Consider the following 27,416-nt stretch of genomic DNA (forward strand, 5'->3'; position numbering starts at 1 on the left):
GCCCCTCAGCCAAAACTAGAGTTAAAACAGAGTTAAGGTAAGAACACAAGTGGAGAGCTTCCAGTCTGATGAAACTGGACTCACTTTTTAACACAAACTGGACTCAAAAAAGAACCAAAACGGAAAATCCTGTCCAAAAATGGACCAAAGTTCACACTGAGCTGCACCCACCCCCATCAGCCTCTAAAGAGCTGGCCCTTCTAGCTTATACAAGAACACACTCACAGAATTATACACAGGAACAACATGGTCATATATGTGGAAATTAATAATACATTTTAACAACGTAGAGATAAACATGCATGTTTAATGCATGTAGAACATTTATGCACATTCCTATAAATACTTTGAAGCTATCCTTTCAGCAGTGTTCAGATGTTCTACACATTTAGGTGGTGTGTTTTCTGCTTTTACGTACATATAGAGTCATTTTTAAAAAACTTTTCTCTTGTAGCTGACACTAAAGAGTTCTACTGCTCAGCTCTGTGTTTTGCAAATCGCTGTAGCGTGTTTTTGTTTGTTTGTGTGTGTGTGTGTGTGTGTGTGTGTGTGTGTGTGTGTGTGTGTGTGTGTGCGTGCGTGCATCCAGCTGTGCTTTAGCCCTCCTTTTTCAGAGAGCTTGCAGCAGACTTCTTTGTCTGCCAGTTTAGAGCAGGGTGAGAGGTAAGGAGCAGTTTGTTCATAATGGATTATTGATTGGTCTGAGAATACATTGGTTGTGCACTGTGTGTTTGTGTGTGTGCATGTTTGTGTGAGTGTGTCGGACTCCATAGTAAACCCCTCTGTCCTGTACTGATTACTGAATGTCTCCATTTTATGAGCAACTGTACAGAAGATAGTGAGGTTTTTTGTAGTGTTCTCTGTAAGATATGTCCTGTAAAGCAGTGTGTGTGTGTGTGTGTGTGTGTGCGTGCGTGCGTGTGTGAGTGAGAGAGTGAGAGAGAGAGAGAGAGAGAGAGGGAGAGAGCAGCTCTGTATGAGTTGTTAAGCTTTCAGTGCTGCCTGTATGAACAGTGTTAAAAGCCCACAGTGTGCACATGTAGACTTTGTATAGATGTGTGTGGACAACAGTAAAAGCCCCCTCTGTTTTTCCTCTTTATTCCTCAGTTACTCTACATGTATGCAAGTGTGTGTGTGTGTGTGTGTGTGTATGTGTGTGCGTGCGTCTGTGTGTGTGTGTGTGATTGTGCGTGCGTTAGTGAGTGCATTTCAACAAGAGCTCCACTCTTTATTGTCCCCCCTCCAGTTTTCCTAACCTTAAATGCTCGTCTGTGTGCCACCAAATGGGAGGGAAACGGATCCTGAAATGAAGGATGTCCCTCAAGTGTACAACTCACAGTTATTATCGGTGATGAAGTGATGGTGCAGCGACTCAGTGCATTGTGAAAGCCACTCTTCACACCTTTGGGTGCGGGAGATTTATATCTGAGGCTCTGATGAAGGTGCCTCCTGGCTGGAGGACTGTTTTCCTTCACAGAGGAGCAGAGCAGCGAAGCTTATCACCATCTGTGAAGACATTGTGTTTCTGCAAACTCTTTGTTCAGATGCAAAACTCTCTACATGGAAGCAGCTCTTTTTTTGAGTTGAAATGTTTGCTTAATATTATTGAACTATTGACGTGTGATCTGCATTCCAACTTCATGGCCCGAAGGTGATTGCAACCATCGCTGGTACAGAAAAACACAAACAGATCATTTAGGTCAGTGGATTGTTGGTTTATTCAAGATCCTGTTGACCAGAGCTCCATTTCACGAAGAGAGTCAGGGTGATCAAAAGCATTAAAATGTTTAGAAATTGCTTGGTAAGTGTTTGGTTTTTCACAGACTTAGTTTCAGATTGAGTCCACCTTTGCTACAGTACTAATGTGTAAAAAAAACAAAACAAAACACAACTTTACAGCTGTGAGCAGGTTCTCCTGTGGCCCGTGTACACAGTTTGACACTTCTTTCCAAGATTTACTCCAGATGTGAACCTCAGGGGTCTATGCAACTGAAATAGCCTGCCTCTTCTGAAAAGGTTGTGAGTGGATGGGAAAATAAGAGTGAATTTCCTCCATTTGCTGGACCTCAGCCACCACGGTTCAGTGTTCACAAAGCAGAAGGTTGAACATGCAAGGAGGGAGGAAAAAAAGGAAGTTTGTTTTTGTTTGACATAGTAGTTATTATCATCTGAGTGTGGGTCTCCACTCACTCTCAGTGGACCATGGGAAGGAAGCTAAAGTGTCCAATATTGGCATGTCTAATAATAGACATTCTCTGTTTGCGTTAGTCGTCTTAACTGGGTTGGTCTTTTGAGATGGTCGCTTTTGGACAAGGAAATAAAACCCTAACCCAGGGGTGTCAAACTCATTTTCACCAAGGGCCATATCAGCATAATGACTGTCCTCAAAGGGCCACGTGTAACTAATACATGTAACTAAATGTAACTCAATGTAATGTAAAATAAATGTGACTACTCCTTAGTGTTAAATAACTCTTAATTTATTGCTTATTCAAGTTACAAACATTACAGTTACATAGAGTAAACATATTTGCTTGTTGCTCTGTTATAAAATAAATCCTTTTAATTTGACAGGTTATTAAACCCACAGAACTCCATCAATCAAGGATCAAACTATCAAAGAGAATAAAGAAAAATAACATTAAACACAAGTTATGACAGTAACTTTGTTCAAAACGTTTCTGTCAAAGTTAAAATGGGCTGAATTACTGCAATGTGGGAAATGTAGTTTCGGTCAAAGCACACTTTTGACCTATTTATTTTTAGATATTCTGACCTTGTATACTCTCGCGGGCCACAAAAAATGATGTGGCGGGCCACATTTGGCCCCCTGGCCTTGAGTTTGACACATGTGTCTTAACCCCGTTGAGGACTAACGCATGGAGCCCAATGCAAAATACTAGCAAAAAATCAGCCATAATATTCCTTGTTTGTGTGTTAGTTACAGTAATGAAGTAGAACTGAACTGTTGTTGCTACCTTTGGGATTGAGTTTATAATGTTGTCGTTAAATGTTGGCCTATAAGAGAACTTTTCAGCCACTTTATTGCTTTAATGATTCCTGGGATAATCTTGTCCAGTTTCTCTGTCCTCAACCAGTTTTTTTTTTCTTTCTTTCATTTTGCCTGAATGGCCGGAGCCTGCATTGTTTCCTTTCTGGGGGCTAATCTCATTACATTTCAATTTGCACATGTGACTGTCTGGTTGTTGACAGGCTTACTGTTGAGTATTCTCACCCCCTCCCCCATTTATCCCTCATGAACCCCAATTATCAGGGCGATTTTGTAGGAAGTAAGATTATTATCCTTTGTTTTTATCACCAGAACTGGAAGTAACTACTAAGTATTAATGAGTAACATTAGATCCGAAGACGGAGAGCAGATGGAGCAGATGGGGAGGATGGATAGATAGGGTTTGACAGATTTGTTTTCCTTAGTTTGCTGCTTAATGTCCATCATCACCTGATTGTCTATCATATTATATGAGACATGGAAGTTCCCTCAAGCTTCAGTGTTCTATATTTATGCGGTGTGTCAAGATGATGACTCTTCTCTTTCATCTTTATTCATTCACCAAAGTAACGGATTCATCCTGTGACAGTCAGAAACAGCTCATTTTGAGTCAGGGCAACCATTTATCCTCTGGGGAACATGATGTATATAGAATGTCTTGGCATCATGACAATCTATCAAGCAGGATATTTTATATTTTTCTATTTTTGCACACAAAAATACAAAAATTGTACAACCACTCGTGGTAAAATTATCCTGGTGTCATTAATAGTTAAAACACACATCTGTCATGAACTTGTTTTCATTCAGTAGGAATAGGAATTATAGCCTCAGACGTGAAGTCAGAGGTCTATGCTGTAACATATAATCAAACACACACACACATGCACGCACGCACGCACGCACACACAAACACACACAGAGAGAGAGAGAGAGAGCGAGAGAGAGAGAGAGAGAGAGAGAGAGAGAGAGAGAGAAACACTATACATTGTGTTGTTGGTGCTAATAACTATAGTAAAAACAAGCAGGGATGAAATTTGCAGTCACCATAGAGTGCCCTTGAATCTCTTTTTTGAGTTGATATTCATTGAGGAGAAATACTGTAAAGCTTTCTTAAATGTGTGAAACATCTCTCAATAAAACAGTTCATCCACTTTTGGCTGCTGTACTTGTAAGCTGGAATCTTTATCTCACCAAGCAGCACAGGATGAGATGGCACTAATTTCAGATAAATAAATGAGAAGAGAGAGGTGTCTCTGTTACTGGGTAGTCAGTTTCAGTGCAGGAGTTTAAGACAGATGATATTTCTTGTTCTAACTTCCCTCATCCACGGCATTATCCTCGTACAATTATGCTCAATTATGCACTTATAATTAGAGCCTAGCAGTAACTCAGCTCATGAACTCGGGGACTTCATATAATAGCCTGCAATAATGTTTTCATTCACATTTCATATAGTCTATGCTTTTCCTGCTATAGCTTCTACTTGAATTAGAGAATATTTGTAGTAGAACTGCAGTAAATGTGTCAGTTCGGTCAATAACAGTAACAATAGAAATGGTTCTTGTTGAATGAAGTCCTCAAACAGCTCAAAAGGCGAAAATAGTAAACATGTGATTAACTGTGAGAAGAATTGGACATGGCAGAAATAGTTCAATCACAACCATTCCCAATAAACCTAAGTGTGACATGATATTATCTAACACACATTACACAATGAATCTATGGATTTCACTCACAGCAGAACATCTGCAGTGAAGCAAACCTAGTCATGAAAACATGTACAATATGAAAATAATCCACCCGTTGAAGGTAATATACGAGGTATGAACTTAGTGAACACTGTGGGAGTTCTTATCTCTTTTCTCATCATCCTTCTCTTTTTCTCTTTCTGTTTGACTGTGTTCCTGACCCCATTCAACTTTAGTCTGAGACCGAGCAAAGCAAACTGTCTGAAGAGCCACTTCCTGTTGTGTACTTAAGATCCCTGTCATGTGACAGTGTCAGTTGAGGCGGCTGCATGAGGCCAGTATTGGGAGGCAATATGATGGCACTGCTGATCTTGCTAATGCGAACACGGCCCCCACCCACGCAACCCCATCCCGATTGTGTAAATTGTCGACTCAGCCAGTGTGGCATCAGAGCCCCCGAGCCTTACACGCCTTGTGCACATGGTGGCGGCGTATTATCACACACACACACACACACACACACACACACACACACACACACACACACACACACACACACACACACACACACACACGTGTGTGCACAGACACACAATGAACTTTATTTGTGTAAACAATCAACCTATTACCAACTGATGTCAATGTGAAGTATGTGACTCAGTTTAGAAAGAATTTGGGGGCTTAAAAAATGTTAACAGTCTGTCAATAAAGAGGACAGTTTATAGATGTAATTACCACGGTTCTACATGATATAACATGATTTATTTAAGTATTTATGTAATTAGTTACTTTTGTGTTGGTATTAGCAGTCAAAGATGAGTGCTCAAAAAGATGTAATGGATTTTGCCTGGTTTCTCTTATGGGTTTGCCAAATGATGATCACCAATATAGATATTACTTTACCTTATTTTTTATTCATGGCTTCTGGGTCAGCCTCACGAAAGGCTATCTATCAAAATGTACAATCCAGCTTAGTTCTGTATAAAAACTGCAGTAGAATATGTCTGAAAATTGAGTGTCTGTGAAGTACCTTTGCTTTACTGATGTGGTTGTTTCCCCTTCTTTGTCTTCCCTAAACACTCTTTCTCTCTCTATTTCTTTTTCTCTCTCTCTCTGTCTCCCTTTCTTTCTTTCTGTTTCTATCTCTCAGGTGAAGGTTGTTTATTACATGGAGGCCAGAAGGGAACCTGAAAACTGTTCAAAAACTGAAGGGAATGAAGAGAAGCCAGTAAAATGAATGAAGGAAGTGTGGTGGAATTAGCTACCCTGATGAAAAAGCCCTCCAGTGACACGCAGTGACAGTGTCAGATGAAGATGGATAGATGGTATTGCATCCAGTAACTGGAGAGTGCTAAATGAGCTGCCGTGTAAGCAGCTTGATCTCTGGATGATTGACGGCATTTTAAACGACCAACAAAGCCACACTAGTCAACTCTAGATGTGCAACTGCAGATAGCAGTAGTTTGAGTTGTACAGAGCTTGGGAAAGGTCAGGTCGACAGGGTAGTTTGGTTTGGATCATGAATCCTAGAGACAGCGTGGAGATGATGGAGACCCAGGCAGAAAGTCAAAAGGAAACACTGGTGGAAGACAAGGTCAGAACTGGAAACGAGGGTGAGGGAGAGGATGATAAAATCTCAGAGGCTTACGACTGCAATATCTGTGGACGCAGCTTCCCATTCCTCAGCTCTTTGTCACAGCACATGAGACGTCATACAGGTGCTCGCCCTTACAAATGCCCTTACTGTGACCACAGGGCATCGCAGAAGGGCAATCTCAAAGTTCATATTCGCAGCCACAAAATGGGAACACTCTCTAGACACCACACCAATGAGGAAGAAGAGGCAGGGGCCGAGGAAGAGATGAGTGTTTCAGAGGGTCTCGACGGAGGTACGAGTCCAACGAAGAGCAGCTCGGCCTGTAACCGGGTGGTCAATGGGGACGTTGGTGAGGAGACTCGGAGGAAAGTGCCTGGGAGGAGCATGAAAAGAGAGAAATCTATCACCGACCAGAGGCCGTACTGTTGCCGTCTGTGCGGCTATGAGGCCCTACGGGAGGACCAGCTCCTTAGCCATATTGAAAAGGTCCACATAACAGCAGACGCCGATGAGGAGACCACTGTTAAGGAAGAGGTTGTGCCCGAGCCTGATGCCCTCCAGCCTCAGAGTGACGGGACCTTCCCCTGTGAGACCTGTGGGCAGGTCTTTACCCAAGCCTGGTTTCTGAAGTCACATATGAAGAAACACGCAGGAATCCTGGACCACTGCTGCCGTATATGTGGACGACGGTTCCGTGAAGCTTGGTTTCTCAAATCACACATGAAAACACACAACACCAAATCCAGGTCACGGTCAAAAGTAGATCCAACTGAGCACCCAGCCACCATCAATGATGTAGCTCAGGATCCTGATAATGTCAATATCTCTATTACATCGATCTATCAAATGTGTTGCAAATGTGGGAATCTTTTTCACAATAGAGAGAGCTTGAGGGCCCATGAAAAAGTCCACAGTCTCAACTACGGTAGGAAATCCCAGAGCCACTGCAGAATCAGCGATGACGAGGATTCGCCAGCTGCTAAGAGACGGTTCATAGAGTACTTACAACTCCAGCCAGTTAAAGAAAAGATCCAAGATGTTGAGGAGAATGAGAAGCAGGTTCCTGGCCAGAGAATTCCAGAATTAGACCCAGTCTGCAGCTACCAGGCCTGGCAATTAGCTACTAAAGGAAGGGTGGTGGAGCCAATGGAGCCAAGTTACAAAGCCTCCTATGGGGGAGTTGACATAGGCGAGGAGTCCCTTGTTGGGGCCGCTGTGGTTTTTGAGAAGGAGAGCAGCCGATACGTCTTGCAAGGTCAAGAGAAACGCAGCTCAGGACGACGTAGCAGCTCCAGCTTTGGAACCCAAGCTTCTTCAGGTGATCGGACACCAGAGAGCCTCAGTGACTCCGAGTACAGGCCTTCGTCTCGTCAGGACAGACGCCGATCTTCTCAATCACAAGCTTCCTCCAAATCAAACGAGTGCTTTGAGTGTGGGAAGGTGTTTCGAAGTCGTCACCAGATGATAGTCCACCAGCGAGTCCACAGGAAGGATGGAAACAGGGCATCTGTGGAAGATAAGGAAAGGACTGGTAGAGATGACCAGTGGGGCTCCACCAGTGATCCAGAGTCAGGCTCCCCTAGCCGGCCCAACACCCCAGGTTATGGAGACTCTCCACCAGCCTCTACCCTTGGAGATCAGGCTTCAGAGATGGGTACTGCAAACTCTGGACTCGCAGGTTAGTTAATTATTCTATTATTTAAGAAAAATCAAATGGAACTGGAGAAATGTCTTTCAATTTTTTTGATGGTATATATTTATGAATGAAAATCACTGCTTTATTTACTGTTTCAAGCTTTCAGTAATATCTTATTTAAGAAAACAATAAAAAAATGATGCCATAGTGCAGATGATGGTCTAACAAGTCAGTGTTCTGTTGACTTTTTAAGATACTGGCTCAGCTTTCATGAATAAAAAAACTAAGAATGTATGTCTCAGCAAGTAAAGTAATGATATAACCACGAGTTATGCGCTCAAAGATGTAGTGACAGAAATGTGTGTATTCCTTTCCATGCCTCCCACTCGAGGCCTCTGACTATGTCATTCTGTAGTAAACATCTGTTGATGAAATGGGCTTTGTTGTAGATGCAGCCAATAATCTGATCGGGCTCTGCAGAGCCACCATGTGGCTCAGTGTCATAACAACACCTGACCCCAGCTTTTATAGTGTCTGTGGTCGATAAACTATGGTCGATAAACTTTAACTGCCGTTTCAACATCTGTTTACAACTACAATTATTCTATATGACAAAGCCATAAACTAAACGGTCAAGTGAAACTTTAAATTTTTTCAGTGGTGCGTCGGAATAGGAGAGGCATTTTTGGAATACCTATCATTTTTTTCACCTCCACAACTTATAAACAGTGCAGAGAGAGATACAAACTTCACATGCAAGGCCAAATACCCATATTAATGTCTGTAATACAATAAAAGAACAGTTCCTTTTTATTCAGCATTTAAAGCTTGCCTGTCTTTGTCTTTTAACCTCTCCCCTGACTGAAAATGCTGTTTGTGCAGACCAGGATAGTTGATAGTAAAGAATTGTAGTGATTGCTTCCTCTGCTCCCTGTTAGTGCAGACATTCAAAAATAACAGTAACATGTCTTCGGGCCTGATCGAGCTGTGTGCTATTTCAGGTCTTCCTGTCTCAGGAAACTCCCCTCACCCCCTTTATCTGTGTATAAATACGCCTTTTACACTCCTTTTTGTCCTTGCCACTGAAATATGTCTCCATATTTCCTTTTGCTCGTCACCGACTGAAAAACGACTGCTATAATCATCAGTTATTTAACATAATAACGGATAAAAGAGTGGTTAATGTCAATCATTCACTCCTTCTAATAGCTGTTCTGGTGATCTCAGGAATTGCATTTGTGATCTTTATAATTATGTGTACATGCAGAGACATTGTTAGATGTGACACAACCCATTTCGGATTAAAAATGAAACCAAATCCGTGTTTACTAAGACATTTGGAGGCTTTAGTCTATTTATCCTTTTTTTTCTCCATACTGTTTCTCCCGGTTTCTCATGACTATCTCCAAATTTCAGAGGTTATCTCTTGAGACCTTGTCTTTCATCCACACTTTTCACCAGTGAGGCTGCCTGATGTCTCAGAGATTGGTTATTTATAGAGTCACCTCTTGATGGAGAAGGATGCAGGCAATAGGGGAAAAGACACTCAGCGGACATGAACAGGAACACGTTGATATTATCCCTCATGGCTAATCATCTCCTTTTTGGGAATGCAAATGAAAACAGACAGACGACATGGTCAAACCCCCAGGATAGACATATATATCTTGTATGTTACATGACTTATTTATTTGAGAGTTTGTTTTGTGCCAGTATAGATTAAAAAGACACAGTTACAGTTATGGCTTTGTAACATGGACATCTCCTTACTTATTCCAGTTCAGTTTCGCTCCTGGTGGAAAATGATGCTATGCCTTGTTTTGAAGAGAGTTATACAACTGTGAAATTGGAATTACTTTTCTAGGCTTCAGTGAAATGTTTAGAAAGTAGTTGTGTTTGTTTTGAGGATTCATGATGTTCGTGATGTTCCCTCCAGTGACAGACTATCGTTACTATGGCATAGTGTTTGTTACTGCCTTACTTTATTACTCCTTGTGAGCAGGGTTTGTGGTACGTCATGTGTGCGGGTTTTTTTTAATCTTTGTGTACATGTGTGGAGGTGCACGACTAAGTCTGATTCCAGATTGGACTGATACATCAGAAGGAGGGCAATGAGATCATTTTCTTTGAAAAAGTATTGACAAATACAGTATTAAGTAACTTTGTTTCATTCCTATGCCTTAAACTTGTCATTAATAGATAAATAATACCGATAAATAGGACAGTGCCCGGAAGCTTCACCTTGGCAGACTCCGAGCTGTGTTTGTTGGCAAGTGTTGGCAACAGGAGGCCGAATGAAAAACAGATGGCAAGTTACTGGTGCTACTGTGAAGAAGAGGAGGGGTAGTGGAGACGATCACAATAATATCATTGGAGAATGAAATGCTTGTATGGCAGTACAAGATGATATAATGCTCAATTGGTCAGCTGTCTAATTCGTTAATTTGTTTAGTATCTAAACCTGTTGAATTCCTAAATGAATGATTGCCGTCATTTAGATTTCTCCACAATTGACAACAGTTTGTTTCCATCGTGAATAAAACTACTTCTCATACAAAATTGGATATTTTATTCACGCTTATTATGCGATCCCCCGCCCGCCCGCCCCCAATATCATTCAATACAGTACTCTGACCTGTTTAGTTTTGCAGTCAGTGAACACAATCGGAGAAACAAACACAGGCCACACACGCCATCGTGTGGCGAAGACGTAGAACTGCACTTCAGGAATCAGCAATTTATAAAACTCAGCACAATAAAAGAGCATTAAAACAAATAAATAAATGTTTTGTACTATTTCATTTGTTCAGTTCCTTTTCATAATATTGTGCGAAGGTGTGTCTTGAACAATATTTTAACATACCAGAAACATCATAGATTAGATTTATATTACAGATTCTATAAATAAATCTAAATTTCTTGAACAGTTGACAGTGTTTTATATCTTTTGTTGTGTTCTTAGTTTTAGTGTTCTTTAGTTTTACGATCATTTCAGTATAAGTGCCGGTAATGTTAAAATTAATAGCTAATAGTGGCCAATACTACCACCTGGTGGTGTTTCCCTGAAACTACGCGTGTAACGTTCTCTGATGTCTGATAGCAGACTTGATGATTTCTTCTGTTACTGACCTCTGTGTTGTCATTTCCTTTATTTCAGATGATAAACCTTACATCTGCAGGCTCTGCAACTTTGTCACAACAGACTTGAAGTCCTATTTGACTCATGTTCGTGTGCAACACCCAGTCGGCCCTGAAGATAGGCCGAGCTCCATTCCCACCCCCGCCTCGAGCTTGGACAGAGGCATGTCCGGTAGTTTTCCCAAGCTGAAGAAAACTCTCCTTCAGGGGTTGAACAGCTCTGCATCCCCCCATGCTTACCTTTCCAGGTCCCCTCTATTTGATCCTAGCGTGACTCCTGTGGATCTGTGTGTAAGGGCTGGGGGCTGTAGGGGCGGCGCCTCCCTAACCCTCGACAAGAAAAGCCTCCCCATTCACAAGTGCTCCTTCTGCTCCCACTCGACCCGCTATCCCGAGGTGCTCTGGATGCACCAGACTGTAGCTCACCGCATCAACGGGAGTACCTCCAATCTAGCTCCTAAATGGGCCCTGAAAAACACCTCTAGGGGCTCCAGAGACAACACGTTGTCCTCCAGGAGACGCACCGGTCCCCCACCAATCCTGGAGGGAAAAGAGTGTCCACCGCTTCCTTCGCTTTTACGTACTCAACGTACTCTCCCCCCAACCCAATCCATCGAGGTTCAAAAGAAGAACAAGTCAGCTACGCACGCAGTCACACCATCATCATCCTCCTCATCTACGCCCTCCTCCTCTTACGCCAGGGTCTCCTCAACCGCTTCGAGCACCCATAGAGGAAGAACCCCCGTCCGGCCGAGCAGCAGCATCGTCAGACACGAGAACCAGAGTCGTCAACCTCGCGTCAAACCCAACGTGGACATCAATCCTCGGCGAGGCCCCTCTTCTTTCTCCGGCTCCTTGGAGAAGAGCAAAGGCGCCTCCTCGTATTCCTCAGCTCCGAGCCCCAACTCTGCTGCAGCGTCTCGGGTTGCCGACCGATACCTGATGCCTCAGGAGGGTCTGGGCTTCATGCTGTCCAGCAAACACGGCCTGTCGGATCAACACCGACCCAGGGGTTTGCCCCATCAGCCGCTCCCCAGAACCCACAGTCAGAGCCGGCCTAACGCGATGAGGCCCAGCACCGTTAGCCACAGCTCGATGTCTGGACACCACCACAGAGCCCCCCAGGCACACAGAGGTGCTCTGCTCAGTTCCTCCTCCTCCTCATCTTCTTCTTTGCCTTCAGAGGCTTGCGATGATATGAAGCCGGAGCCGATAGCAGAGACTCCAGAGATTCCCATGGACACCCTCGGATTCCTCAAAAACTACAGTCCCCATGAACTGGCAGCCCTCTACCACCGCTGGGGGGCCACCAATGCACTGCTGGATCCCACTGGTAGGGGGACAGTTCTTTATTTCTTTTTTTTTTTGGTTGTTTGACATATTTTGTGTTTGGTTGTTTATTTTGGAAGACATCTGTGAAAACTTTCATTGGCTCACACTCAGAAATACCCAGAGGAGAAAATACCAAAGGGGAATGTTGTCAGGTGACAACGCTTTGAGCTCTCAAGATGAGATAAACCAGGAAGAGTCAGCTGCAGTGTTTACATACGATGAACCCGTTTCAATCAGGAAAACATTTACGTCGTCTCTCACACACACACACACACACACACACACATACACGCACATACACACCGACTCACTGCAGATATATTAAATGGCCACATGCAAAAGATTGTTTGTGGGGCAAAGTGTGTGCATGTGAGCTTGTGTGCAATTGAGTTTTTCTTTTCGGTAGTGTGTGTGTGTGTGTGTGTGTGTGTGTGTGTGTGTGTGTGTGTGTGTGTGTGTGTGTGTGTGGGTATGTGCACGTTTTTATTTTTTACCATGAAAGATGTGAGAGAACCTTTGCTGCTCTCAGGTCTGCGAGGCATGCCTAGTCTGTAGCTGCACTCTCCCAGAAAGCTGTCACACACTGTTTAGGTCACGGCTCCCGCCTGACGAGAGACTCGCACAGATGTGAACGGAGGTAGGCCGAACACAACGGGAGGAGAGAGAGAGATGAGACAGAATAATTACCCCACCAGCTGCTTTTGGAAATGGTCATTACCCAACATCCGCATTATTTGCCCATTTTCAGGCTGTGTCTCTAAGGTCAAGTGGGGCTGTACGGAGCCAGGGGTCAAAGACAACAGCCCCGGAGAAGACGCATGACATCGCCGTCACCTGTCCAGGCGCATATCGTCACCATCCGCCTTAGCCCTTTGAGTCACATGCTATAAAGTGACCTTTTCTGAGCAACTGAGTCTTTTTCCCCCCATTTCCCTGTGTAATGCGTGCATGAGTGTGTGTCTGCTTGTGGTTTACATTCAGCGCTGTCTTGTCTTTCATCAGTGCGTCAGAGAGAAGGGCTGGCAGCCCGCAGTGGAGGTAGAGTATCCAGAGGCCTCAGTGGGGCTGCCAGAGACGCTCTGTGTCGCCTACTCCACCTCCCTGCCCCCCCCCCCACCCCCACCCATCCTGTCATGTCCCGCTAACACCCATCTTTGCTGCTCACACACACACACACACACACACACACACACACACACACACACACACACCATTGGGCCCTGCCCAGGTATGTACCAGCCTCAGTGCTTGACGTTAACAGCAAGTACCCCCAAACCCTCAGGCCCATTTTCTGTCAGCGAGAGAGGGCACAGGACTGTGTGTGTGTGTTTGTGTGTGTATATGCCTGTGTGTGTGTCTGTGTGTGTGTTGTGGTCACACTGTCATCAAAAGAATCCACCCATCTTTAAATGCTTTTACATTTTGCTGCTGTTGTTGTGGCTCCAGCTGCTCTGACTGTGGTCTCACACACACCAGAGCAAAAAAAAACCCAACACACATTGACCCCAACAGGCCGACATTCAATATGATATGAATATGTTTTCGTTCAGGTGGACATTCCTTCATGCTGAATGGTCACTCTTTCAGCTGCTCAGCATGTGTTCTGTCTGCTGCCAGAGTTGGATATCTTGTCCTCAGTGCTTGATGTTCTGTGGTGAACTGGAAATGTGTCGAAGTTGTGTCACCCTGGATAGTATCCAGTAGTATTTAAAAAATGGATGGATGTTGATTTAGCTGCATCATTAGTTGAAAATAGCATTGAAAACCAAAAATGGACCAAATAAACAAATTCCAGTATCCAGATTCTTACAATATATTGATCAAACACAATTATATTTATGTAAACACATGACAAATAATCTTGATTAAGGTGTATTTGAGTTATTTACTTATTTTTGAGACCAAGATACATTCTGAGTCTAATATTTAGAGAGAGCATGACAGAGAGAAAGGGATAAAGGGAGAGAGAGAAGGAGAGAATAGGTGGTGGTTTGACAGTCATCACTGAAATGTTGGACATATTCATTCAGTTCACCCAAATCAAATCAGTTGTATCAGATAAAACACTAAGAAGAATTTCATACACACTCACAGGGTCAGACAGATGACTGATCGACAAGATCAGACATTTATGATTCGTTTGTTTCTCCTTTTCCATCTAAAAGGCATCATCAACATGTACACTGTGTATGTGCATACGAGTGTGTGTGTGTGTGTGTGCATGTGTGTCTGTCTGTGTGCACGTGTAACCGTGCCACAGTCTCACCTTCCTACTTTACACCAAACACACATAAAATAAGTTTTGAAAAACACACACACACACTTAGACACACACACGACATGTGACACACGGGCAGCAGAGCGGGCACATCACAGCCGGGGCGTTTTAATTGCCTGTAATTTATGCGGTGTGTGTGTGTGTGCAGTGTGTGTCTGGCTGTCAGCGTCTGAGATGATCCTGTGTGACAGCTGCAGTCCAGCGCCTGGAGCTAGCCGCTCATAATGACACATTAGACATACTAATGATGCCAGCACTAGTCCACTACTGACGCTACCTACCTCCATCCGGCCCGTGTGTTTATGTACTCCCACTCTCCTCGGCGCTGCGCTGACCTTTACAGCTTCATTCAATGCCTGCAAAACCTCCTCCATGGAAAAAAAAGTCTTCTGCCCCTGAATAAACTGATGCTGATGTCCACCTTTCCACTGCAGAATACGTCATACGGGAAAGCTCATCTAGGAATTCAAAGCGTACGACTCTTTAGTGCGCGTCGGCCTTTTGTACATGAACGCATCACTATTTAAACAAGATGTTTCAAGTAAACACTTTAAAGCAGTATTTTAAACCGCGAACCCTCTTTTGATGGAATTCACATCTCGTCAGAAGTGTGGCTTTGGCCAAGGCTGCAAAACAGTTAGCAACACAAAACCAGCAATCAAGATAAAGCATTGCAAGACATTATCTGTGAAGATAAATATGGCTTTTGTGAGAATATCATGCTTTGAATTCTGGAAAAAAAATAATTGATACATTTTTAACGCTCACCGGAGACTTAAAGGCTCATATATTCTCTTTCTGCATCCAAAATTATGCATTACGCACTACTTATGCGTCCACTCGAGGGGAGTAACGAGTCATCGTTTGTAGCTCTTGTATGGGATGTCCGCTGCTGATCACCCACATCCCCCTCGCCCTGATCTGTTTTGGGGTTCCAGTGGTTTTCCTGTTTATTAGACGTGGTAGAAGTTTTAACTGTGCGTGGAACCAGCAACAGGAGTGAACAAGTTGTGTTTCTGTTTAAACACAGTTATATGTCTCAAGTTTGATATTGCCTCAGTGTAATGGATGACCTCAGCTGAGCCTGTGATGTGTTCTAGACGTGTCCAGCGCTGCTCTGTTTTAATCATGTCTTTTATCCTCCATATGTGATCAGGAATGCTGAGGTCTCTCATGCGGCAGGGACAGTATTTCTGCCACGAGTGTGGGAAGAGTTTCAGTCAACCCAGCCACCTGCGCACTCACATGAGGTCCCACACAGGTAAATAGACTCAGTCACACACCAACACACTCCCCAGACGCACACAGCACACATCACGTTATACAGGAAGTCTCATACACTTTTTGCAATCATGGAAACACCTTATTTCAATTTTTAAAATAAACTGAACAGGATATACAGTATGTAAATGAATAGTATCTGTTTGTTGGCTTTTATTATTGTTTCCTCATAGAAAAAAGAGAAGAATAAGTGCGAAAATAACAAAAATATCATGCCGTGGTTGACCAGACAGGGAAATAGGGAACATGTCTGACATATGACATATATTTCATTAGTAGATTTGATGTCTTTCACTTTTGTGTAACTCTAAATTGTTGTTTTCTGTGTAGTAAACTTTAAAAAGTTGCGTTTACAAGCATTTTTTTTTAATTAAAAGAAACCATGACATATAAAGGAGATAAATTTTGGCGTCAGAAAAGTTACATTAAACAGGTGCAACAATAAAATCCTTTAGGCAGAGTCATTAAAATAGGTTTGATAAGTGCAGCACGAAAACTGAGTAGCTCAGCTCAGCTCTGCAGAAACAGCTCTGATAGTCGCTGCATCCTGCTTCGTCTCACACCACCGCCTTACTGTTAGCTGCTTGTTATTCATGCATTATGAGATGTCCCCGGTGTTCTGGCCACTCCTTCAGCCGTCACTCATTCCAACACCACCTGTGCGTATATATCCCTGCCCTCACAGCTATTTATTCACCCAGAAACACCGACATGACATATAGAGGAAATATGCAGGGGACATCCGCCTGGGCGATATTTCATCGACAGACTGTCTTTACTTCCACGACATCCCAGCATTGTAGAAAATAAATCAGAACACATCTTTTTGTTCAGCTGACTTGACAACCGGTATATGAGTCCTTCCCCGCCCTGGGCTGGGCAGCTGTCTCTATTTTTTAAACTGATACATGATTTGCTCTGGATACTGACCTGTGACAAATTGTATACATTATTAATCACATGTCAATTAGAGAGATGGAATCGTGCATTCTAATGAGGCAGATCAGCATTTATCCACGGCAACATCATGAATCCATTTGCATGCATCCGGTGACATTCAATGGACACCTTCAGACATACTACTTTCCTTTTGCTTTCTCCATTCTTCCTTTCCTTTCCTTTCCTTTCCTTTCCTTTCCTTTCCTTTCCTTTCCTTTCCTTTCCTTTCCTTTCCTTTCCTTTCCTTTCCTTTCCTTTCCTTTCCTTTCCTTTCCTTTCCTCTCATCTCCTTTCCTTTCCTTTCCTTTCCTTTCCTCTCCTCTCCTCTCCTCTCCTCTCCTCTCCTCTCCTCTCCTCTCCTCTCCTCTCCTCTCCTCTCCTCTCCTCTCCTCTCCTCTCCTCTCCTCTCCTCTCCTCTCCTCTCCTCTCCTCTCCTCTCCTCTCCTTTCCTTTCTTATCTTTCCTTTCCTCTCTTCTCCTCTCCCCTCCTGTCCATCAGCTGTGTGATCAGTGATCACAGTCGACAGTCAGATAAGTAGCTTCTTTATAGAGAGTGTGAATGATATGTGGCACAGCCAGTGATTCCAAGTGACAGAGGCCAAATGGCAAGTGATTCAGTGCTCAGCTTCCCTCAAAGCCATATTGTAAACACACACACACACACACACACACACACACACACACACACACACACACACACACACACACACACACACACACACACACACACACACACACACACACACACACACACAGAGGTCTGTAAACACTCGCTAAGGTTGTAATTAATGTTGTCCCCGACAGTTGTCGTCAGCGTGGACGGGTACGAGCAGAGAAGCCCCCCCCCCCCAAGGCCTCTATTAACATGCGTCACATTAAATCACTGACTGTCCTCCACCAGGTCCCATCACCACCATCATCACCACCTCCATCCTCAGCGCTGGCTTGCCTCTTCTAGCAGGGGTGCTGGTGGCAGCTACTTTTTTTTCGGGTGGGGGTGGGGGGGATGCTTGTGTGGATCTGGTAGAGCTTTTAACCGAATGGCCTCCCACCCCTTCCTCTTCCTCCCCCCTCCTCCCCCCCCCCCTCAATCCTCCTTCTCCCCCCACAGTTGGGTTTGATTTTAACGGACTCCACAGAGGTACTGACGCTCACCCCACCGCTTCTGAAGCTCCCAAACAAGTATGTGTCACGATGGCTAACCGCTGGGCCCCCCCTCATCACTTCTGCATGTTTCTTATTATTATTTTTGTGTCACCTCAGCATGTATGTGTGTTTGTGTCAACGCCATGGCTCCATCCCTTTGTGAGTGGTATTTTTGTGTGTTAACAGTCACATGTGGCACAATCTGCACCTGGTATTAACCCTTGGTATTCACACACTCATGTGTCGACTCAGTGTCTCTGCTTTTACAAACTTACATGTCGACAAAAGTCATTTATTAACTGTAGTTAGGGTCATTTATTAAGAAAAAGTAAATTAGTGCATGTAAAGTTCCCTCTGTACCTCAGTAGGTAAAAATGTTATTCTCCTTTACAGCTTCTGATTGATTTACGGGGACTGAAAAAGTAAAAAAAAAAAAATGCTTTTAATATACATGAACTACTGCCATTTAAATATAGTTGATCATCAAATAAATGTTATTCATGTGATAGTTCGTAACCGAAGAAAATGACAAAATACTAACAAAGACGAGAGCAAGAAAAGTATTTGTAATTTTCTTATTCATTAAATCCAGCTTCTTATACCTGTGAAGTCTTGTTAGTTTGATGACATCATCAAAACAATTTTGATATTTTCACCAATTGTTTGATCCAATTACCAGGCCGATAAATGACAGATGGCGGCGAGCGTAGGTTTTTCACGCAAAAAAATACAAAAATTAAAGTGAAGGCATCACAAATATGTTCACCCACAGTTTGTTTAAAGTTTTTAAAGTTAGTCATGGAGACGAGCGTCGAGTCGGGAGGGAGCGGAGGAGCAAATCCTTTTTGCTTTGACATTCGGAGAAGGTGGGATCTGTACGCTGCACCTCCATCATTAATCACACACTCACACACACCCACATGGACTCAGACTTACCGCACACACGATGAATGATGGGAGCAGGCGCGGCGGAGGGGTCCAATTAGATGTAGTGTTGACGCTGCTTTACGGTGACGATAACCTTTAGTATAATGTAGTGCACCGGTTCCATCAGAGATGTTTCCCTGCAGGACGATGTCGTGGAGGTTTCTCGCTTTCCTCTCACGTCTCACCCCTCGCCATCTCCAGCTGTTTGGTTTTTTTTTTTTTGTGTGTGTGTGTGTGTTTTGTTTTGTGTGTGATTAATTATACCTTTTCTTGTTTTTATCTCTGTCTTTCTCTTCCTCACCCCTTCCCCCCCCCTCGCCTCTCTCCGTTGTGTTTCTGATGATGTATGATAACAGCTATATTTCCTTGTTTCTTCTTTAGGGAGAAGGGTGCGGGAGGGGGGCACGGGGAGTCATTTGTTTTCCTGCTTTGATACTCTTCCATTTATCAAAATGATAATTAGGTGCAATTAAATGGCAATCTCATTTGTTTTGTTCAGGTGTGTGTTGCTTATTCTTTTATTATTTTTTCATATTACGCCAAGGTGTCTGTGCCATTGTAGGTCAGTCTAATTAGAAAAGAGAGTATAGGGTACGTGCGTGTATATGTGTGTGTGTGATTGAGAGAAATACATGGAGAGAAAAGTAGGACTGTTCAGACAGTGGATGTGTGATGCTCCTCTTCAGATGGCAGGGAACAAAAAGAAAGAATTTGTACATCTGGGTCAGGATGAGGAAGCAAAGTTAACTTTATAAGTGGAAATAGATGTATAAAATAAACGTGAATGCTTCCTTTGACCTGTATAATAACGCTGTATTTGTAGTTGAATGCCATCATGTATCTGGGTTTACTTTTGTCCGTTCTTTCCCTTTCTTCGCTTCCTCTGCGGCGACTCTCCTCTATGGTTTTCATCAGTGTTGTCTTGTCAAATTCTGTGGTATCAGAATTCTCTTCAACGCCTTCTCCCCTCCAAACCTCATGCCCGATGCCCTCTGTGGCCTCTGTGTGACCTCTCAACATAATCTTTTTGTATTGTGTGTGTCTTTCCTAGGGGAGAGGCCATTCTGCTGCCAGCTCTGCCCATACCGAGCCTCTCAGAAAGGGAACCTAAAGACACACGTCCAGAGCGTCCACAATATGCCTTTTGACAACAAACAGTACCCAGACACAAGGAGCTTGTTCCAGAGCCACGAGGAGCGAGGAGCGCAGACGCCACAACAGTAGACAGACTGATGGACCTGGAACTGGAGACCAGAATAGTCAGGGAATCACACCCCGCAAAGAAATGCCACAACTCCTCTACTTTACTACCCTTGGAAGATTTTTTTTTTTTTGACAGAAGTTCTTATAGTTTTTTTCTGAAGCTGTGCTGGACTATTTGAAACATGGGTTCACAGAAGAGAAGAGAGGCTGTGCTGAAACTCTGCTGTTAGATATTCATCTGCATCTTAGGTGAGCACACCAGACACGGCCAGAAATGAGGAGCGAGTTGTAAATCAGGACAGCCGGACTCAACATTGAGTGATTTTTGATTCTCTAGCTCATCTTCAGCCGGAGAGTTTTTGCAAGAAAATGAGCAGATTGTGTGCAGTTTACATCCCATTAAAAGATTTTCTGAATATGGACGCCCTCGAAATTTTTAAGACTTACCTCTTGCTGCCACTTTGGAGGTACCAACCAGTGAGTCTGTCTCGTGTGGATTTACACGGAAGGCAGAGAAGAAGTGGATGCACCGAAACTGAATGCACCTGCTCGCATTTAAATCAAAGACTGTGGCTTTGCATGGTTGCTGTAGTTGCCCCCCACAACCGCGCCCCCCCCCCTTTTTATTTTTCGTTTTCTGTTTAGCTTTATTATATAACAGTTTGTGCATTCCTCAGGACACCAATCAGAGATGAGATGATAGAGGAGATAGTCTGCAATTCATCACCAGTCAACTGACACGTTGCACGTTTGTTTCCTCTGGTTAGTTGTGTGTGTGCTTGGGTGTATGTGTTTGTGTGTGTGTATGTGTGTGTGTGTGTGTCTACATGCACAAGTATGTTAAAACTCACTTCCCTCCACTCCAGAGTGTACTTTTATTTTAGTGCAGTGTCCACTCTGAGGCTGTGTAGCAGATGATTAAAAGGAGAGCGAGACAGAGAAAGAGAGATTTAGGATTAAAGAGAGTGAGAGAGAGAGAGCCAGAGCTAATGGGGGTGTCAGCTCCAGTGCTCATTAAAAAGAGTGCACGTTTTTAATAGCCAATATAAATGAGCGTACCATTTTTATGGCCATTCAATTATTGTCCATTTAAGAGGAAAGGACTGAGTGGAGACAGTTTTCTTCAATAACTCCTTCATACAGGGGACTGTTTCTGACTCCTCTGACTTTGAATTAGACTCCACATCAGTTGGAATCATGTACCTGCAAAAAAAAAGAAAAAAAAAAGCATGTAGTATTTTTTTGTGTGTGTTAGCCAGTGAAGCTGCTGCTTAGCTCAAGATTTCTAAAAGGTAATGCAGATTTTGTCTTATCGTGTCAATTCAGTTTGTGAATGAAACGAAAACCGATCCAGTGTCTCTGGTAGAACTAATTTGCATAATGACTCCACAACTGAGGGAAACGCAGATGCTACAGCATCTGGGATGTAGTTGTTCCCTTTTTGCGTAATAGTTAAGACTTTTACCTATGTGGGTTTCTAAAAATTGCTCAAATCAATCTATTCTAGAGGGGAAGTTCAGAGACTGTCTGCTGGTTGGCCTGCTAGTTCTTGGCTGCCAGTTTTGTCAAAAAGTGGAAAAAACTGGCAGAATTGCTAAGCAGATAACTACCAGTCCTCTATATATTCACACGCTCATCTGGCAAACTATAAACTACCAGAAAAGCATCTGATTTTGTGACAAAATGCACACCAGTGAGCCAAACCCCCATGCTGTCAGTTTGACTTCTTGAATATGAAGATTAGCATTCTGAGAGGAAAGAAGGAGGAGGTGAGTGAGCGAATCAGAGGGACCGGGCCGGTGAGTTCAGGTCCGACCAGGAGATAGAACCACGTTGAAGTCTATTGAATTGTAGAGCCCTCACAGCCTTAACACAGATGTGTGTGTGTGCATTCAGCCATCATACCGTAGGAGCGTTGGGCTAACTTGTGTGTACTGCAGCCTCTCTTTAGATGCTTTGTGTACTTGTCTACCTCCTCGGCAATGAAAGCCTGTTTGAGGTTTATCGGCTGGTATGAGGCGTACATCGTTCTCAGCTCAGAGCGGAGTGTTCTTTATTTCCTGGTATTGGTTCTTCTCCTCTGACTGAAAAAAAGCCACACAAAATGAGAGGGAATGCAGTTCGGAGCAGAGGAAGAGTAAACCCGTGGATTTGCGAAGGAGCTTTTTGTACCCGTGACATCAACCTTCAAACCAGTTAAATATGGTGGGAAGTGCAGAATGCTGTACCCTCCATCTTATTTTGAGACCTTAGTTGTTTTTACATGATGATGATGAAATTGCTTTACCAGTGGGTTAAGTTATGCATACGATATGATGTGCTTGAATATGCCTATAAATACACAGACATGTGTATTAAAAGGTGTGGTTAGTGAAAATACTTGAAAAAAGATACTCTAGCCTTTGAGGTAGTGTAGTACTAATACCAATGTTGTACAGAATTCCCTTTAAGATTAACTCCTCAGTTATGAATTTGTACTCCAAAGTGTGACTTAGAAGAACTATGAAGCAGGAGTGTATGTAATATAAAGTGTATATCTGTAATCCACTCTTACCAAACCCTTATATACAGCAGTAGAAACCAAATGGCATTACTAGTGCACTTAGACTAGGTCACTGCTTTAACCGTTCTCATGTTGTCCAATCTAGCTGAAGGTTTCTTTGAGAATGTCTCCTTAACGGTGCCGCTAACACGCCTCAATGTCATCTCTGCTTTAGAGGCTTTTATGTTCAGATGATTCCACTGATTTTAATGACAAATGATTTGTTCTGTGATGGCTGTGTGCCACATCTTTTTTAGCTATGTTATCTTCATGGGGAAAAAATCAGATAATACTAGGTGCAGCAGTGCTTCTTTTCTTCATGAAGATGTAAGAGTGTGTTTTTATTCTTTCTCTTTGCTAAACTGTAGGATTTGTTCAGTAGCTAGTCATGGCTGACCTCCCCGAGGGGCTGGCAGGTGTTGTTTCTTTTCTCTTTGGTCTGGGTTTTTATCGAGCCTCTTAAGTTCTATTATTTGTGTCCGTATTGCTTTTTTTTTGTTTTTTTTGTTACAAACTTCGTGATTAATTTACCTTAGAAAACATTATTATTCCAAATGTATTTGGTTGATATCTGTATTTATTATCACTTCAAAAAAAGATAAGAGGACAGAGGCAGACAGGAGCGTTTGTTTAATTTGATTTGTCTGGGCTGTTTTTGTTTTTATACTGTAGTTTTCATGCCAGCAAGCCGATGTGAAAGCTCTACCTCGTCTGAGCCATTCTCAGTTCTGTTACAACTTTTGTACATCATTTCAAAAAGATGTAATGTCATGTCCACAATAAAGACACACAAAATGGCACCTGTTGTTGTCGTGTTGTCTGGGTTTTTTTTGCGTATTTTGTTTTTAAATTTAACTCGGCGACTGATCGCGTCCAAGTTTAGATGAGAAAAAAAACATCACAAAGTTACAGTTCGAAAATGTTCTTTTGAACATTGAACTCACTCTGTCAGTGTGAAATTCAGAAAGAAGTGTGGAGTCTATTGCCTCTGAATATTGACAGGATTAAAAACTCAACATATTAAAAACTCAACGTATATATGAACATACAGTCTTGTGGTTCCAGTGGTCTTTGTTTCGTTTCGCCCACGCTTTCTTCCTTTGAGAAGAAAGTGAAAGCGGTCATCATTAATGAATCCAGGGTGAGAACTGATCAGACCTCAGCCGTCCACCAGGCTGTTCTCTTTCACGACATGTGACACGTTTTGATTTGTATGGACTTTGATAGCCATCCGGGCCTGTCGACACCTTGATGTCTACGTGTGGCCGTACAGTTGAAGCCGAGCTGCCAAGCAACGGTGACGAGAAAAACCCCTCACCCTTCAACTACGCGCGACCACCTGGGGATCGGCTGCTATTCTGCCATTCTCTTTCATGTTTGAGCGTCTATTTTGCACCATCTGTCTGTCGGTTTGAGAGACGGCTGAATGACAGGTTCCCTTGGAGAACATGGCACGTAACGTTAATGCCAGGCAGGCCCCGCAGGCTCAGGAAAGACTGCAGCTGCCCGTCACTCTTCCCAATCTCATCAGTCACTGTGAAGGCAGACGTGACGGCCCTGAGCTCCCTGGAAAAACCTGTTCGCTGACATCTCCTCTTTCTGTCACACGGCGGCGAGAAGCTGAGTGACTGACTGAATGACTGACTGAGGTGGAAAATACGCCAAATGTCAGGCCGACTCAGGTTTGATGGATAGGTGTGGCGGAGAACACAGCATAATATGCTTTCTTATTTAACATCTTTATGTCGCTGAAGGAAGACACTGTTGTTCTCCTTGGAAGTCTTTGCTTTTGACAGAGGTGTAACCACAGGGGCATCGTGTCTACACAATACTTCTCTCGTTGTGAAGCATATTTTCTGATCATTTCAGTCATTCAGGTAAGATGCTTCAATCAAATTCTCCAAATGTCAGATAACCCCAATCAAAATTTAGACCTCAATATAACAATCCTGGCTTTAAAATATAGTTTTCAAAGTTTACACAAATAGCAGAGGTGCATCTGAGGTTTTCATGAAACAAGGATCTTCTTTCACCAAATGAAGCCTGGTCCATGCAGCACTGAGGTAATATCAGTGACAGTAATTCAGCACCAAACTTCTTTCCTTTCATACTTGCACAAGTACATCTCAAAATTTTCACCTTTCTAAAATTAGTGCAACCCCTTAGAATAACGTCTTCCAAAGTGTGCGCCACCATCTACATTTATTGAGTCTCATCCAACATGCCTCACCTTGCCTTTATATGCAGCTTTGCGACTGTATAAGTTCACCATTTGGGTTTAGCCTGTTAGCATGTTACGGTAATACTTGAATTTAACACTAAACATGGGAGCTTCATTAGTTTTGCATGTATTTTGTCATAAAGCAGACCTGCTAAAACTCTCATCACCGTTAGAATAAAGATCAGCCTCTCCCAGCTTGACTTGATAAATTCTCACTCTGGTGCCATCATGTGGCGTGGATCAAGAATGGTACTCACCTATATACAATACTATTGTATATTCTGCGTCTCATCCCTTCTTTCATTCATGAATGCTAACCACTGTTGCAAGTAACAATGAACTGCAGTCATTCCCTAAAGACGCCCCCACCCCCCCCTGTGGATGTAGTCTTCTGTAGCCCTGCTGCCTGACTGTCCGAGTCAGAGGGCGTGATCTGTATCTGCCACCAGGGAGCACTATCCCCCTCTAATGGCTGCTGAACAGCCTCCGTCAGGAGGACGAGGGCCACATCACAGACCAAGTGGCACATGTACGTGTGCAATGGCTGGGGTGGTTTGGGAGGTGGAGGGTGTAAATATACTTAAAACACTCTACGGCGTATATCAGCGCTTCAGCCTTGACTACACTCACCAACAGAGTCCGACTCCTCCGCATTTCTCAGGCAAAAGGCCAAACACATTTACAACACTTCAAGTGTCTGCGACACCAGAACGCCCTCTCCACTGTGAAATATGTAAATATTGCACTAATCAAAGGATTGTGGGATTGCAAAATGCCACGGAAAGGTTATGACCTGGAGCCTGTGCTAATAGGGGAGTGAGGGTGGGTGTGCGGAAGAGGAGGTGATGGAGGGAGGGCTGAGGGTTGAGTTGTGGTGGTGGTGTTGGTGAGGTGGGGGGTGGAGGAGTGACAGCTACCACAGGCGTTTCTCCTGCCTGAGGAGGACCTTCACATGCTGACCTCCGCCTCCTGCACTCCAACGCTCTGACAGTAATGAATAGGAAGGGGCTGTTTATGCATATCAAATGTTATTTACTCTCTCACAGTCTACTGAAGCCACAAAGGAAAGAAAGAAAGAGAGAAAGAGAGGCAAAAAAAAAATACAAAATAAAAACAGGATGTTCCAAAAGACCGTGGGCTGCCATTAGAACAATGTGGACAAGAAGGCAGAGGCCTCTGCGGTGCACTGAGGTTAATCTATCTATCGCAATGAATTACATGACATGGTTTTTTTGTGGGGGCTTTAGCTCTTCTTGCTGTTAAATTGCTGCATTGTTCACTGTCTTGATTTTTTTCCGGGATTTGGAGCATTTGACAGATACAGAGCACCTACATGAAAACAAGCCCCAGTTAGCATAGAAGTGAACCTGACAATGAACCCCTCTTGATATCTAGCCCGCATGATTATTTACTTCAACTATCTCCTGCTTCGCCAAACTAAAGTCTATATCCAGAGACAGAATCAGGAGGATGTTAACTCACATTCCAGTCATGTAATATATTTTTTAAGCAGGATTAATTCTTTTCCACATTGACATGATTGGTCTTAAATAGCACAAACCTTAAAAAGCCAGAGGGAGGAAAAAGCCTGAGCAGAATTATTCAAGGGAATGACGTTCGACGACAAGCTCAAGAAAATAACCTTGAGCACGAACAATGAAGAATCAGCCGCCAGAAAACGTTTGTGTTTTTTTTTTCCTGAGCCTGTGTGTGTCATCATCATTGGTTCACGGCTCGGCTTCATTTTCCATGAGAATTAAGTTGGATCTTAAGTATGTAAATGAGAACCTATTCTGTGGCCTCCAACCTCTCTTATACGAATCCCAGGACAGACCATGACATTTAACATCTCCTTCACTAATTTGTGCTTAATAGCCAAAAAGTGATTAGAATTAACATTAATGACATTTCATATGTCTCCCCTTCCACATTCATTACCTCTTCTCTGCCGCTGATGCTTAACCAGCTAATACTGGTGGCTGCTTCTCGCAGCTTAAATTTCACGTTACACTTTTGGCAGAAATTGTCCTTTTTTTTTTTTTCTTTTTTTTTTTAACGCTTTGCTCTTTTGAGTTCTTTTGCAAGAAGACAACAAGGAAGGAGAATTAAAAAAAGGGGAGGGGTGGGTGGTATAAAGCCTTTAAGTTGGGAATCTATTCTATTGGTCACACCCTCTTTACCCATTGATATGAGCATCTCAGCAGATTAAGAAAAAAGGCGGGGTGAGGGTGTGTGTGTGTGTGTGTGTGTGTGGGGGGGGGGGGTCATCTCTTCTTTGGCTCAGCGCCTGCTCTATCACCCCCGCAGCCCTTCTTGTTGAAACAAACGCTGCCCGATACCCTTCATCTACTCTTCTCCTTCAGCGGCTCGGGTATCAGTCCACTATAGTTTTTCCCCCAGCAAAGCCAAATCACAGAGGATAACAGGCCTCATGAAATTCTGGCACTTTATTATCATCGCTTTGCTCAGATCTGT

The 27,416-nt window shown here is 43.3% G+C and overlaps 1 protein-coding gene across 5 annotated transcripts in view; it reads left to right on the top strand.

Moving 5' to 3' along the window:
• LOC137601365 (zinc finger protein 516-like) overlaps positions 1-23,526 on the top strand; it is a 47,136-nt gene extending 23,610 nt beyond the window's left edge. For 4 of the 5 annotated variants that reach the window (XM_068323520.1, XM_068323523.1, XM_068323521.1 and 1 more), the window contains 4 exons: positions 5,852-7,976; positions 11,092-12,405; positions 15,839-15,943; positions 20,027-23,526. In XM_068323520.1, coding sequence (XP_068179621.1) covers positions 6,221-7,976; positions 11,092-12,405; positions 15,839-15,943; positions 20,027-20,199 — 3,348 coding nt within the window. In that variant the 5' untranslated portion in view covers positions 5,852-6,220 and the 3' untranslated portion in view covers positions 20,200-23,526. Of the gene's footprint in view, positions 1-5,851; positions 7,977-11,091; positions 12,406-15,838; positions 15,944-18,013; positions 18,085-20,026 lie in introns of all 5 variants that reach the window. The other variant, XM_068323524.1, reaches the window with a different exon arrangement.
• The last annotated feature ends 3,890 nt before the right edge of the window (positions 23,527-27,416 follow it).

Source organism: Antennarius striatus, chromosome 9 (assembly GCF_040054535.1).
Source record: "Antennarius striatus isolate MH-2024 chromosome 9, ASM4005453v1, whole genome shotgun sequence".
NCBI classification, from domain to species: Eukaryota; Metazoa; Chordata; class Actinopteri; order Lophiiformes; family Antennariidae; genus Antennarius; species Antennarius striatus.